This window comes from Leopardus geoffroyi, chromosome D3 (assembly GCF_018350155.1).
Source record: "Leopardus geoffroyi isolate Oge1 chromosome D3, O.geoffroyi_Oge1_pat1.0, whole genome shotgun sequence".
Lineage (NCBI taxonomy): Eukaryota > Metazoa > Chordata > Mammalia > Carnivora > Felidae > Leopardus > Leopardus geoffroyi.
Window position 1 is genome coordinate 54,061,676 of NC_059339.1, and position 15,316 is coordinate 54,076,991.

General features: G+C 37.1%; 1 protein-coding gene across 1 annotated transcript in view; it reads right to left on the bottom strand.

Moving 5' to 3' along the window:
- Positions 1-9,473: 9,473 nt before the first annotated feature.
- The window catches only part of KLHL14 (kelch like family member 14), a 104,519-nt gene continuing 98,676 nt past the window's right edge, over positions 9,474-15,316 (bottom strand). The window contains exon 8 of the mRNA XM_045457392.1: positions 9,474-11,618. Within this exon, the coding sequence (XP_045313348.1) occupies positions 11,478-11,618 (141 nt within the window). The 3' untranslated portion in view covers positions 9,474-11,477. The remainder of the gene's footprint in view (positions 11,619-15,316) is intronic.

Below are 15,316 nucleotides of genomic sequence, written 5' to 3' on the forward strand. Positions count from 1 at the left end.
CTTGACTCTTCATCTAGTTAAAACTGTATCCAGTCATCTTTAAGATGTCTCCAATTATTAACTCGATGGATTTATACACTTGAAATTAAAAGATAACACTTTGTCTAAATTCATATTTTAACTGCATGGATTTTCTGTCAGCGAACAACCCTACCTTATTGGGTGATTTTAGTTTATTTTTCATTGGCTGCTTTACTGAGCTTCATCAAATGTATTTGCTTTGCAGAGCTGCAGTGGATTAATTCTGAATAAGTAATTTGGAAATGTTTTTATTCATTTCTGTGGAAACCATCTATTTGGATTTTCATATATCAAGATCATAGAGATTTGTCCCAGTCCAATTGCAATCTTAGTTACAGCAGTGCCGGCTTACATATTAAGGGCATAGATTTGCTCTGATGGCCCTTCAGAAATCTGTAATTGGTGTGGAACACTGACACTAACAGAATGTGTCTTATGAGGTCCTATGAGTTCGGCTTCTGCGGATTAAAGGAATCTTTCTTGATGGAACAAGCCCTTTGGAATTTATTAACACTATCTGCCTCTCCCATTAACTACTCACTTCTCACACAATTCATTTGATCTGCTTCTCCTGGCATTTTAGAGTCAAACCTGAATCTGAGAGTCTAACTGACATTCGAAGTAATATATACCAGACACATTCCTTGACTTTTTACCCCCAAACAGGACTTTTGTTTGTTTGTTTGTTTTTGTTTTTGTTTTGGGATGAATAATGCTTCCTTATATATTTCCTTTGTACAGAACAAGATTCTTTTTATTCTCAGGAAATGTCATCCTGTCTCCATCATTACTTTATGCCCTCCACCTCTACACTCAGTTTTGGGATTTTGGGGGGCACATGGTACCTTTTTTTCCTAAACATTACTGAGAGGGCTGTGTTTGTATGTGGGTAGATATTGGGGAACAGACAGTGCAGACCTTCTGGAGACTAGGAACCATGTTTAAAAAAAACAATGCTGTGGGGATGGTCTAAAGATCTAAATATCATGTTAGAAATTTAAGTCGCAGATATAAATTCTGAGACAGCTTATAATAAATATTTAGGATCTCTTTCTCTCCCTATTTATCTATCATCTATCTTTTTTCCTGTCTCTTTCTTTCCTTTTTTCTTTCATGTTAAATAATTTTCGTACACAAATTGTTTCTTAAAACACTGATTAGTTACAATTAATTAATACTATGTAAAACCATTTATCTAATATGGCAAATATCACTAACCCAGAGGTGCTAGGCTTACCCATTTTGATGAACTTTTAAAATTCTGCTTATGTTTATATTATACCTAGTGGTATTACAGCTATACCAGCTTTCTTTTGGTATATTCTTACATTTAAATTTTATCTCTTGTAAACGTTATGACAATCATATTCTTTTACTTAGAGTAAATTTAGTCCATTTACCTTTAATGAGATTACTGATATATTTCATTTTTTATCTCCCATCTTACTATTTGCTTTTTATTTCTTCTGTTTTATATCCACTTTTCTCTCCTTTCTTGCTTTTTCTTGAATTAAATATTTCACTATACCATTTTTCGCCTATTCATTTGTTATTTTACATTTTTTCTTATTCTTTTGATGGTTAACCCAGAGAGACCACATGTCTCCTTGACTTATTATAAATGATTACTTTTATCTCTTCCCTAATACTGCTAGAAACTTAGAACATTTGAACTGTATTTACCATTCCTTTTTGTCTTTCAAATTATTCTTATTTTACAATTTAGTTATCTATATATTCTAAATTTCCTAAGAATTCACAATTTTTTTGTATGGTCAACATTCATCTATAGTTACCTGCATATTTATCAATACATATGTATATTACCCATATATAAACTTTTTTCTATTCTTTTTTTCTTTCTTCTCTCTGTGCTTCATTTGGATATTTTCTTTTTTTTAAGTTTATTTATTTATTTTGAGAGAGAGAGAGAGTGGAGGAGTGGCAGAAAGCGAGGGAGAGAGAGAATCTCAAGCAGGTTCTCTACTGTCAGTGCAGAGCCTGATGCAGGGCTCGAACTCACAAACCGTGAGATCATGACCTGAGCCGAAATCAAGAGTCAGATGCTCAACTGATTGAGCCATCCAGGCACCCCCATTTGGATATTTTCTATTAATCTTTCAGTTTACCAATCTTGTATTCTGCTATATCTAATTTGCTAATTAGAAAGTTATCTAATTAACTCCATTCATTGGGTTAATTTAAGATACTGTATCTTTTTTTCTTTTTAGTTTTAGACTAGCTATTTGATTCTTTTAAAATACAGATTCTAATATTTTGGTGAATTTTCCATCCTTCCATTTATATTGTCTACATTTTCCTACATTTTCTTTAATATATTGATCAAAGTTATTAGTTTGGTAACTCAAAAATCTGGATCAATAGTGCATTTATTTGTATTCTCTTTTTGTCTTTTTTGTTCTATTGATTATAGATTATATGGTCTTGTACTTTTTCTCCTGTATAGTAATTTTTGACTTAATATTGCTTTTTTGTATAAAAGAACTGTAGTGGCTCCATATAACTTTATTTTCCATTAGGAAAAGTTTCCTCTGAACTATTTTGTGCAGACAAAGAGAGGAGGTGATTGTCTCAATTCATTCAGGAATTGAGGTTGGCTGGGGCTCATTTCAGGATTTTTTTTTTTAATGTGTACTGATTTTTGAGAGAGAGAGAGAGAGAGAGGGAGGTTGGGGCAGAGAGAGGAAGACACAGAATCCAAAGCAGGCTCCAGGCTCTGAGCTGTCAACACAGAGCCCAGTGTGGGATTTGAACTCACGAACCAGGAGATCATGACCTGAGCTGAAGTTGGATGCTCAACCAACTGAGCCACCAGGCACCCTCCACTTCAGGATTTCTTAGTCTACCCTTAGTTCCTGTTCCTAGGGCAGTGTCTCCCAAACTCTTGGCTGAGAGTCTGGTCTTTGTATCCTCAGTCTGAAGTCTGATGAAGATTCAGTTCTTTCTTCCAGTGGCTTTCGGCTTTATTTTTTAATCTTCTTGACCCGTATACCTTTAAAATTCACAAATGTCTTAAGGGAATGAGGAGTCACATATTTTAGACAGTTCTCTTTACCTGGCAAATCTTTAATTCCTAAGCACCATGAGATTGTGGAAACTTTTTCCTGTCTTCTAGAAGTTTTTGGCCTAGTTCCCTATTCTCCTGAACTCCAAACATTTCCTGTCAAGGAAAACTGGTTGTGCATTTAGGGTTAGGGTTGTGCGTTAGTGATAAAAGTTTTCATTTTGTCACTTCAGTTCTGTATGACAGCTAAAAGTTTGTTTGTTTCTCTTTCCCACAGCAGATTCTCTGCCTGGGCCAAGGTTGATCAACCTGTGTCCAGGACTTGAAAATGTCCCAGGGAAAAAATTTACTGGTCATCATCAGCTCACTTTAGAACACTGTTCCCCTCTTTGGAACTTTAGTTAGTCTTAATTGCTTTTAGTGTTCTCTGATGCCTCACAAAATATTTTAAAAAATTAACTGATTCATTTTTTGTTAGTTGCCACAGTGAACGTCTTGGATACTGTGGATTACTTCATTCTATGTAAACATTAAAAGTCCTTGCCCTCACACTTTTTCATTTCACACATTTTCATTTTTGTCATAATTTATGCCACCATTCAGTACTCTACTCTGGAAAGGATTATAATATATTTTATCTAGCAGTTTTCCATATGAAACTAAATTAGTTGTTATTTACCATATTTTTAAGAGTTACCTCACAAGCATTAATCGAAGAAAAAAATTCAATTTATTTTCTACATGTTCTTTGGACTGACTTTATATATTCCCTTTGCCCTGTCCTTCCCTGATACCCCTAGTTGGACATAAACTCTTCCTTCCAGGAACTCTCACATCACCTTATTTATGTGTCTTTATTGCACATATATCTTGCATCACAGTTATATATATATTCTTTATAGGGCACATCACAGAGCTTTGTCCATCCCAAAAGGAATAAATGAGGAAAAAAACTGACAGCATACTACTGGAGATGCTCTCTGGTATACCAAGAGAATTATTACCTATTCATCCTCATAATTTGTGAAGAGATCCCCTAAGAAGCAATATTTGTGAATGTTTTCTGAACAGAGGCCAGAATTGCACCAGCACTATCTTATTTGTGTACCGGGGCAAAGATTTTTATAAAAGTAAGGGTTTAATGCAACTGAACAAGGGTTTTTTCATTAAAATTCTGGCTTTCACAGTCATTAAATAGAGGAAACATGGTTAATATGACAAAGGCAATTAGCTCGCCCACACTTACAAACAGAGGCCATCGTGGAGTTTGTCATAGTGAAAGCAGTCAGAATTGTCCTTGAGAACATCATGTACAACTTACATTTTCAAGATTATGACCATAAAATTTTGGAGTCAGAAATGACTTTACTACTCCACAGATTCTAATACCTCAAAGATCAACCTCTTCCCATTTATTGAGCACAACTGTGGGCAAAACACTGTGGGGAAACACAATATTTCAGGCATTGTCCTTTCTGCACCAAGGAGATTAATTAAAACAAGGCATAAGTATGTCATATAACACCATCAATATAATAAAATATACGATGGATGCTATATGAATGTATGTATAGGTAGTAAATATTCTAAGGATTTAAAGGATATGATGACCAGCCTATGAATGGTTTAGTCAGAGACTTGAATTATATTTTCTCATCAGACATGTAGCCCCAAGGGCCTTTGGTTTTAAAGTTCTTTCTTTTCCTTTCATTTTTTTTCTTTCCTGTGAGTTGGATTAACATGGCCAATCATGTTGGAAAATAAACAAATACATTTAATATGGCACCCTATCTCAGCTGGTTTTAATAGTCTGAATTGCTTTTAAGAAGTACTTGTGAGACAAGTAAAGATCTTCCTGCCAAACTATATGAATACCATGTGTCCTGAATTGGGATGTTGGTGGCCTGAGTCCATTTGCAAGGAAAGTATAAGTTACCACAACTATTCTGGAAGAGCCTGGAGGTGGGGGGCGGGCAGCGGCATTTCTCACTAGAAATGTTACATGAAGAAAAGGAGCAGAGATGAGCTGAATAAACAAGATCTCTGGAGAGCCAGGGCTTTTATGTATTTCAAAGTGTTTGTTGTAGTGAAACAATATTAGCAGTGGGTGGAACTGAACTGAGGAGTGAAATTGGTGGGAGGGAACCAGAAAGAACACATAAGAATGCTGGTTGAGGATCCTGTGGCACCAGTACCTAAATCGAAACTTGCCAATGCTTGAATGTTCCTCCAGCATACTATGACCTTATTAAAAATTACCATAAAGACCACTTAGTCACATGGAAACAGGCTTGTGAAATGCTAAAATTTTGAGGCGTCAAGATATAAATTTAGTTGCATAGAATGCAAAATGTCAAATGAAAAAGACATGGGTAAGAGTTCAGACCCCAAAAGATAACAATTATTGTGTTGTACGGCGGACTAAAGGTAATCTTTTTTTCCTCCTGTATTTCCCCAAGTGTCCATAATTTGGTTATATTACATTGATAATTAAAGAAATATGACCTTTCTTCAGTAAGTATCTTATGGCATTATGTTTTTTCAAAGGCACATTGTATGTTATCTCTACCCTCAAGGAACCCCGAATCTAGTAAAAACCTCACAAATAGTATGGAATAGGTAAAGTAAGAAAGCCATAGTAAGTCAGACGAAAAATATCACACAAGACTGTTGTGATCATGAAGGCTTAATGAAAGCAGTAGAGGTTGAACGGGACCTTGAAGGACATGATTTTAATAGATAGTGTTGAGCATGAAATGGCATTCTCTGTGGAGAAAATGCACAAGCGAAAGGGCAAAGATGGAAAAGCATAGCTGTGTTTGTGGAAAAGCAAGGATTCACACTGCTTAATGGACACCGTAGTAAAGAAAAATGTGACCTGAAAGTGAGGCTGAGGCCAGATTTTGAGGTATCCTGCAAGGCAAGTTGAAAAGTTGGACTTTGTCCTTGCATCCTGATAGTTGATCTGCGTGTTTTACTTTGGAGTTTACCAGATGCAAAGCATTTTCACGTTCTTTATCTAGGATTTTCACCATAATGCTTTGAAGAAGAGATTGTATCGCCCTAAGTACAGATGACAAAGTGGAAATTGGAGAAGCTAAATGACCCTCCCAGGTCACAGAGCAAGTTCCTTTTGCCCATTCTTGCACTTCCCTGTAGTTAATTTACACCAATAATGTGGCATTTGTCATGCTGCATCACCATTAATTGTTCCCTTTCCCCTCTAGCACAGCCCCTTCATATATGGCAAATGCAGACCATTCACCTGGAGTTTCTACATGACTTCAAATGGTCGACTTAAGAAGTTTCTTTGTTGTCAGGAGAAAATGGTGGTTAGAGGATGACTATTCTATTCTAATTGATCAATTAATTAATTATTTTTAAGTAGGCTCCATGCCCAGCGGTGTGGGGCTTGAACTCATGACCCTGAGTCAAGACCGGAGCTGAGACCAAGAGTGGGAGGCTTAACTGACTAAGCCACCCATGCACTGCAGATGATGACTGTTTTAAAGCTTTGGTTTGAATCCTAGCTCCACTGCCTATCAGCTGTCTAACCTTATCAAATAGTTTACCCTTTCTGAGCATAAGTGTCCTTACCTTTAATATATGAACAATATTTACCTCATAGAACTTCTCAGAAGAATAAATGAGAAAATATGTATAAAATATCAGCATAATACCTGATTCATAATAAGCATTACGTTACTGGAAGTGTTATGTTGTTATGTTATAATATTGTTGACATAATAATTTTGAATTAATAATTAAATCCTATTTCTTTTATTCCTTTTTCCTAATTTAATTCAATCAGTTCCCAAATGTCTTGAATTTGAGTGACTTGATTGGAAGCCAGAAGCTTGCCGTCTCTCTAAATGTAGGACGACTTTGTCCTGCAGTCGAATGTTTACCTCTCCCTATCCTCCCCACCCCCTGCCTGCTTAACCCTGTGTGTCATTTTGTTGTACCTGGGGGTTTGGAAGGTCAGAGAGGAAGAGTCAGCCCAATACATAAAAACAAAACAAAACAAAACAAAACAAAACAAAACAAAACCAGAAGGGGAGGTTAGAATCAAGGATCACTTTACCTGAAGTTATATAATTCTTCTTAGACTGAGGAGTAGACAGTTCTACTGTCTACATGTTAACTCCCTCCAGTCATCTTGTTTTTAGCATCATTAGTGAGCCAAAACACTAAAGTAATATTACTCCTGCTAATGTTAAGAATCGACATTTAGTGAGTGCTTAATATATGCTGGGCAATAACCTGGAATAAAATAAGCCACTCAAACTTCAATTTGTAGAAACTTTTTTTTTTAACGTTTATTTATTTTGAGGGAGAGAGAAAGCATGAGCAGGGGTGGGCAGAGAGGGAGAGAGAGAATTCCAAGCAAGCTCCAAGCTCAGTGCAGAGCCCAGTTTGGGGCTCTGTCTCACCACTGTGAGATCATGACCTGAGCCTAAATCCAGAGTTGGACACTTAACCAACGGAGCCTCCCAGGCACCAGAACACTTCTGTCTTATTCTTATGCCATTGTGTTGCATTCTTGAAGCACGTTTTTCATATGCATCTGTAGAACTGAACCTTTTGTTATTGCACCATGCCTGAAAACGCAACAAATGTAGAATACTCCATCAAGAAGCCCCATCCACTACTTGGCCCATGTTTATTGTACTAGCCAGGGCAGCCCTATACAGCTATAGCTACACAAAGCAAACATACTAGTTAGATTTTTTTTTTTTTATATTGACTTTTCTGTTTCTTATTGCCATTTTATTTTCTATCACAGTTTCAACATCCTCTAGGTCAGGTGCTTCTAGGAAGTCAGGCTTGATCAGTCATGATCTTCCTGCTACCTCATCTATGGGAACTCAATCTATCAAGGGATGCTTTACCAAACTTATTTTAGCTCATTTGCTATTTCACCTAAAAAATGCTTTGACCTAGAGAACCAAGTTTAATAAGAACTCTGGAATTTATAGTGATGTCTTTTGGGATATGTTCAATAAATACTTGATACTTACAATGTCAATAATGATGACAATTTTTTAAGTGATGTGAGTGTCATGCAGCTGGGAAAATATAAATTTGGCCCTAACCGGGAAGCACAAATGCAGGCACTAATTTTTAGCCTATAGACACAGCTTAACTGAAAAACCTGGTCCCTACGCTCACTCTCCCAGTTTTTGCCAGTCTAGTTATGGACTTAAGTAGGTGGTTTCATGGGATTAAGAAAAAGACAAATTTTTGTTTAACTGCCCATGATATTTGGTTAGTACTGGAGCTTTTGGGGATTCAGGCCATTTGGAAGAATCCCTACGGCAACTAGCCAATTGGCTCAGGAGAAGATGGTAACAGAGGCTACCTCACAGCAAGCATGGAGAGGTGAAGATTCAGTAGACGAACACAGAAACCCCCTTTCTGTTGCTTTCATGGAATACTAGGAGGGATCAAATGATCCCCAATTGTGAGTTTAGTCATCAACAAAGGTACATTTGGCTGGGAAAAATTAAAGTAGGTTCTTCTAACTTGCAGGTTTCAGGAAATAGCTTCCAACCCTTCATACCTCTTTGCCTAGAAGGTTGACCAACTTCTACCTTCAGTGACATGCCTCAGTTTCCCCTACTGTCTCCCACACCCTTTCTTTGCACTGCACTTCTTTCTCAGATTTTTAAAAATTTTTTTTTTAACATTTATTTATTTTTGAGACAGAGAGAGACACAGCATGAACGGGGGAGGGGCAGAGAGAGAGGGAAACACAGAATCGGAAGCAGGCTCCAGGCTCTGAGCCATCAGCCCAGAGCCCGACGCGGGGCTCGAACTCGCGGACCGCCAGATCGTGACCTGAGCCGAAGTCGGACGCTTAACCGACTGAGCCACCCAGGCGCCCCGTCTTTCTCAGATTTTAAAAAATAAAACACAACTAATACTATGTATTTAGATAATTGTTCTAATTAGCGTGTGATTCACTTATTCTTTAGAAAGTGTGACAGTGCTGTTTAATACATATGGTACTTCTAGTAATTTACACAAAGAGTTATTAGATCTTAGATAACTTATGCCCCTCTTGCAGTGGGTAAATCAGATTCTAATCATGATTTTTTAAAAAAGTTTTTTTTAAGTCAGCTCTACACCCAACATAGGGCTTGAACTCACAATCCCAAGATCAATAGTCACATGTTTTACTGACCGAGCCAGCCGAGCCACCCCTCTACTCGTAATTTTTAACACAACATTTTTTCAGAAGCATTCCATGATTTTTTGCATTGTCCATACTGTTTACATTTATATATTCCAGGAAGCTAAATGAACGTATAAAATGTATCAGCAGAATAAAAATATTTAGGTATTTACATATTGTAAACCTTTAAACAATTCAGTGTAGAGATTTATACATATGCCTTATAAGTAGGAGTATGAGACAGTTGAATTAGTACATAAAGTTTTTATTTAAAGTTTTCCCCTTCCAAGCAAGCTTCATTTACACATTCTAATACTGTACAAAATTTACAATCTCTGTGACTTACTTACTCACTATTCACTTCTAATAGTTTGTGCCTTTCTGAAATACAGAAAGCTTTACTTACAGTTCTCATAAATGCTCTTATTTATTTTGGCTAGAAATAAAAAATAAATGAAGAACAAGTTTAAGGAAAGTGAATATCCTTGTATAAACTGTGACTTTCAGAAGAAATGGTGACAGTTGACAAAAAAGGTTCTGAAGCAGACCTTGTTCTCTTCGTGACGTCAGCTGGGATTTTTCCCAAGTACTGTAACTTTTCTTTCCTATATATATGTTTTCAAGGAAAAAGAAATGAAAGTTGATTGCACTGAATATATATATATATTTATATATATATTTTTACAACGGATCCTTTGGATCTGAACATACAAATAAATACAAAAACAACAAAGATTGCACTTTACTGTAGAAACGGCATTGGATTCCAGTACACCCATCTATCTCGACATGCTCCACGGTGAAAGTTTATCACCAAGGCATTTTTAGTCTGTGGCTTCCCCATGTTGTTGTTTTGAATGACACTTTTGTGGAGGGATTCAACAACACCTCTGGGTGATTAAAAAATATTTTAGGCTACAATTTAGTATTAACTGTTGTTTCAGCTCTGAAGCGCTTGAAAATCAAATTCATGTTCCTTCCAGTTTTGCTCTTTTGATTGTTCACATTGAAAACTATCTCATGCTCTCCTGACCTTCTGCTCCTACATTCCTCATGCTTCTAAAGACAACTAGCAATTGTTCAGCTAACTGATCTCAGGCATCTTTGGTGATAACAAACAAATATGATGAGTTGGAGAATAATCAGGGTAAGTCATGTGCTTTCCTAGAGCCAAATCCAGAGCCATTTCTAGAGCCAAAGGTGAGGAAGAGGGAGACATATTTGTTAAGAGCTATAATTCGTTCTTGTGGCTCTTTTAAGTGGTGTGTTTTAGGGACAGAGAGACAACTGGGATGGCACTTAAAAGAAATTTTTCTTTCTTTTCATCCCTGAATTCCTGAAAGCAATCTCCCAGTTTCATCATAGGTTAAGTTTGGGTCAGACGTGTTATCCAACAGAATCTCTTCAATATTGTACGAAAACTTTGTCAGTCCTACCTTTTGAAGGAAATAACAGATGTGTTCACTACTTTTTTATATACTGTAAAAAAAAAAAAAAGACAAAACATGAGCTTCTGTGGAATGAATAGTGACATAGTATGTTTTGTCTTAATCTTTCATATAAAATTGAGGACACAAATTATGACTGGCTAGCCTAGAGCCCACAGGGCAGAAAGCAATTGCTACGAGAGCCAACATCTTCCTCTTCTGTGATCCCGTGAGGTGCTGTAAGGGGCAGGCAGTACATGAAATGAAGTTATATAGAAACAAACATGTTCCCCTTTAATCTTATATGATTTCTATAACTGTGTTGCCTATGGAGTCTGTGAAGGAGCCACAGGTTAGGAATATAGAATCGAGTGGCAATTTCTGTAATGCAGTGTAAGTATTTCAGTGGGTCGAATTCTGGATCGTTCATGAACACAATATCCCCAAAACTTCAACATAGGTCACATGCAGGTAGACTACAATGCACAATACTGATCTTAGGTCTGTCTGGGGCACTCTTCTGTATTGTATCTTTCTCCTTTTGAACGTTAAGATCCACATGAGGAGTTTTCGTAAAGCTGGGACAAGTTAAAACCAGTCTGAAATGGAAGTCTGTCACCACAGGAAGTTTGGTGGGATCCGAGTTGCAGACACAGTATCTGTTCAAGAACAGGTCTTTTTCTTTTGTCATTACTTGTAAATCATTAGAAACCAAGGGCGGGTTTCGGCAGTTGTGCCATTAGATGCACTGTTCCTAGTACAATAGTGATGTCAGCTGTCATTGTTTCCTAGAATGTGAGAGTGTTCATTCCAGGGTTCCCTGGCGTTATTTGTTGTAAGGTACACAGGCGGGCAAGATAACCGGTGCGCAGGCGGGACCTGCCAGTGGCTCTGCTACATCCCCTTCCAGTTCTGTCCAGGTGCCTTTTTCCGGGCAGTAGCATATTGTGGATGACTTGTACGCCCCCTGTAATGGCAGAGGGGGGGCGTTTAGGGAAGAATGTTCCGAGAAGTGCAATGGCAATCCTACTTCTCACATTTACATTGGAAAGAAAATGTCAATTCTCTGCTCTTGCTAAAAAGTTCCAAATGAAAGCGGTGGCTTTGAAACTGTTTTTTCTACAGGAAAATCTAAGATTCGCAAGATTGCAAAATCTGTGTGTGTGTGTCTGTGATTAATAATAAAAGTCGAGCGCCTTCAACACCTAGATGATCAGCAAAATCCTTTAAAATAATGGACCAAAAATTGGAATTTATCCAGCTGGTTTCAGTTAAAAAAAATTCATCTTAGATTTTCAAATAATTTGGGTCAAACAATTTGGTCAATTTTAAATCATTGCCTCACTTTTCCGGTTTTATTTTACTACTGTAGGGAATAAGAGAGAAGATTCAAAACTAGTTCAAAATAAGCCGGACAAGAGGGCTTGTCAACTTCTTTGCACATTGATTTATTTTCAAGTGGCCACATGAGAAATTAAAAAAAAAAATGTCTTTAATCTCGTTTCCTTTGTCAACCTCTGGGGGTAGTGTTTGTATGACATTTCGCTTCTAAAACCAAAGCAATTTGGCTTTTAGCATCGGCAAAACCCCAAAATTCCAACCAACCTGGTCATCATTTTTTGAAAGTGTCCTCCTGGTACCTGGTTCTAAATGTGTCCACTCTTGCAGCTAGTAATGTGCACCAGTGAACAAACCCCTTATGAATACATAGTTCAATGTATATTTGCCTACATATAACTAATACCTTTTTAAAACTCCCCCCAAACGTTATACAAGAACCTTGTTTGATGCAAAAGAAATAAGCTAATATTATTAATACCCCAAATTAATATTAAGAAACCAACACCTATAAATCAACAGTCATCATTTAAAAAGTGAACGTGTAGACCATGAGGCCATACGTGTCTATGTGATGTAATGTGATGTAATTCGAACTACATGGCCACCTCCTCAAGTGTTCTTAACAAAAGAGAAGAAATAAGGAACACAATAAATTTAAAAAAGAAACAGGCTGAACTTGTGTTAAGTCCTTATGTCTAACTTCCAGTTTTAGAGGAAATATGGAGACAGAGACTGTATTAAATGATATTGCAAGGTAATCATTAGCTAATTCCAGAATGTCAGCTTTTCTCTCTAATAACTGACCCTGTTTTTTTCAACAAGTTAATGGCATGGACGAAGAAGTGGAGTGGGGTGATTTTCCAGATTGCAAGAAATGGATGAGATACAATAACCAAATACAAGTGAGGGTATTGGATTCTGACTTGAACATATCAACTTAAAAAATATATATATATATTTAAATTTTTTTAAAAAATGTGTATTTATTATTGAGAGACAGACAGAGACAGAGCATGAGCATGGGAGGGCCAGAGAGAGAGAGGGAGACACAGAATCCGAAGCAGGCTCCAGGCTCCGAGCTGTCAGCACAGAGCCTGATGTGGGGCTCGAACTCACAAACCACGAGATCATGACCTGAGCTGAAGTCGGACGCTTAACTGACTGAGCCACTCAGGCACCCTGAAATATATATATATTTTTACAAGTGAATAGGAAAACTTTGAATGTAGAATAAGGGAATTATAGTTAATTTTGTTGGGTGAGATGACAGTGTGTTTACATAAACGAATACTTTTTTATTTTTTTAATTTTTTTTTTAACATTTATTCATCTTTGAGAGACAGAGAGAGACAGAGCATGAGCAGGGAAGGGGTAGAGAGAGGGAGACACAGAATCCGAAGCAGGTTCCAGGCTCCAAGCTGTCAGGACAGAGCCCAATGCGGGGCTTGAAGTCACAAACTGTGAGATCATGACCTGAGCCGAAGTTGGACACTCAACTGACTGAGCCACCCAGGCACCCCCATAAACGAATACTTTTTTAAATATAAATACTGAAGCATGTAGGATGAAATACTTCAGCCAAAAGTTTTTAAGGGTGAATAGATGAAGTATACCAAAATTTTGACGGATGTTGAAGCTGGATGCTGGGTTAACAAGAGTCCATTGTACTCTCAATTTTTGTGTAACCTTGGAAATTTTCCTGATAAAGATGGGGGAAAGTGAAAAGCCATGGAAAATTATATATCCTAAAGGGAATTTGTGGATATTTACCAGGGTCCAGTGTTTATGCCTTACTGGTCAGAAACTTTTCAGACAATTCAAACAATTCAACAAACTATTCAAACAATTTCAACACAATATTTGTAAAACCACTTCAGTATCTTTACTTTAGTTGGAAAGCCAGAATCCCAAAAGCATGGCGAGAAGAGAGAAGCAGAGACCTACTGCATTTGGGGATATAGTTGATCAGACAGCAAGACAGCTCAATAGCAACCACACCAATTCTATTTTGTTACTTAAAGTAACTTACTCCTAGCATACAAGCATGATACTCTTAAAAGGTTTATGTGTGAAAATAAATTCAAAATGGATGAAAGACCTAAATGTGAGACAGGAAACCATTAAAATCCTAGAGGAGAACATAGGCAGCAACCTCTTTGACCTTGGCTAGAGCAACTTCTTACTAGACACATCGCTAAAGGCAGGGAAACAAAAGCAAACATGAACTATAGAGACATCATCAAGATAAAAACTTCTGCACAGTGAAGGAAACAACAAAACTGAAAGGCAGACTATGGAATGGGAGAAGATATTTGCAAACAACATACTGATAAGAGTCAGTATCCAAAATCTATAAAGAACTTATCAAACACAACGTCAAAAAAACAGACAACCCAGTTAAGAAATGGGCAGAAGATACGAATATATCCTTATCCAGAGACATCCAGATGGCTAACAGGCACATGAAAAGATACTCAACATCACTGACCATCAGGGAAATCAAGATAAAAAACATGATGAGATATCACCTTACACCTGTCAGAATGGCTAAAATAGACAACAGGTGTTGGAGGATGCTGAGAAAGGGGAACTCTCTTGCACTGTTCATGGGAATGGAAACTGGTGGAGCCACTCTAGAGAATAGTATGGAAGTTCCTCAAAAAAGTGAAAATAGAATTACCCTATGATCCAGCTACTGCACTATTAGGTGTTTACCCAAAGGATACTAAAATACAGATTCAAAGGAGTACCTGCACTGTTTATAGCAACATTATCAACAATAACCAAACTATGGAGAAAGCCCAAATGTCCACTGACTGATGAATAGATAAAGAAGTGGTGGTATGTATATACAATGGAATGTTACTCAGCTATCAAAAAGAATGAAATCTTCCCATTTGGAATGATGTGGACGGAGCTAGAATGTATTATGCTATGTGAAATAAGTCGATCAGAGAAAAACAAATACTATATGATTCACTTATATCTGGAATTTAAGAAACAAAACAGATGAACATATCGGGGTGGGGGTGGTGGAAAGAGGAGAGAGGAAAAGATACCACAGAAGACTTTTAATGATAGAGAACAAACTGAGGGTTGATTGAGGGAGGTGGGTGGGGGATGGGCTAGATGGGTGATGGGTAGTAAGGAGGACACTTGTTGTAATGAGCACTGGGTGTTGTATGTACACAATCAATCACTGAATTCTACTCCTGAAACCAATATTGCACTGTATGTTAACTAAATAAAATTTAAGTGAAAAAAAAAAAAGGTTTATGTGTAGGTGGTAACATTTAGAGGGAAACACAAAGTAAGCACAAACAG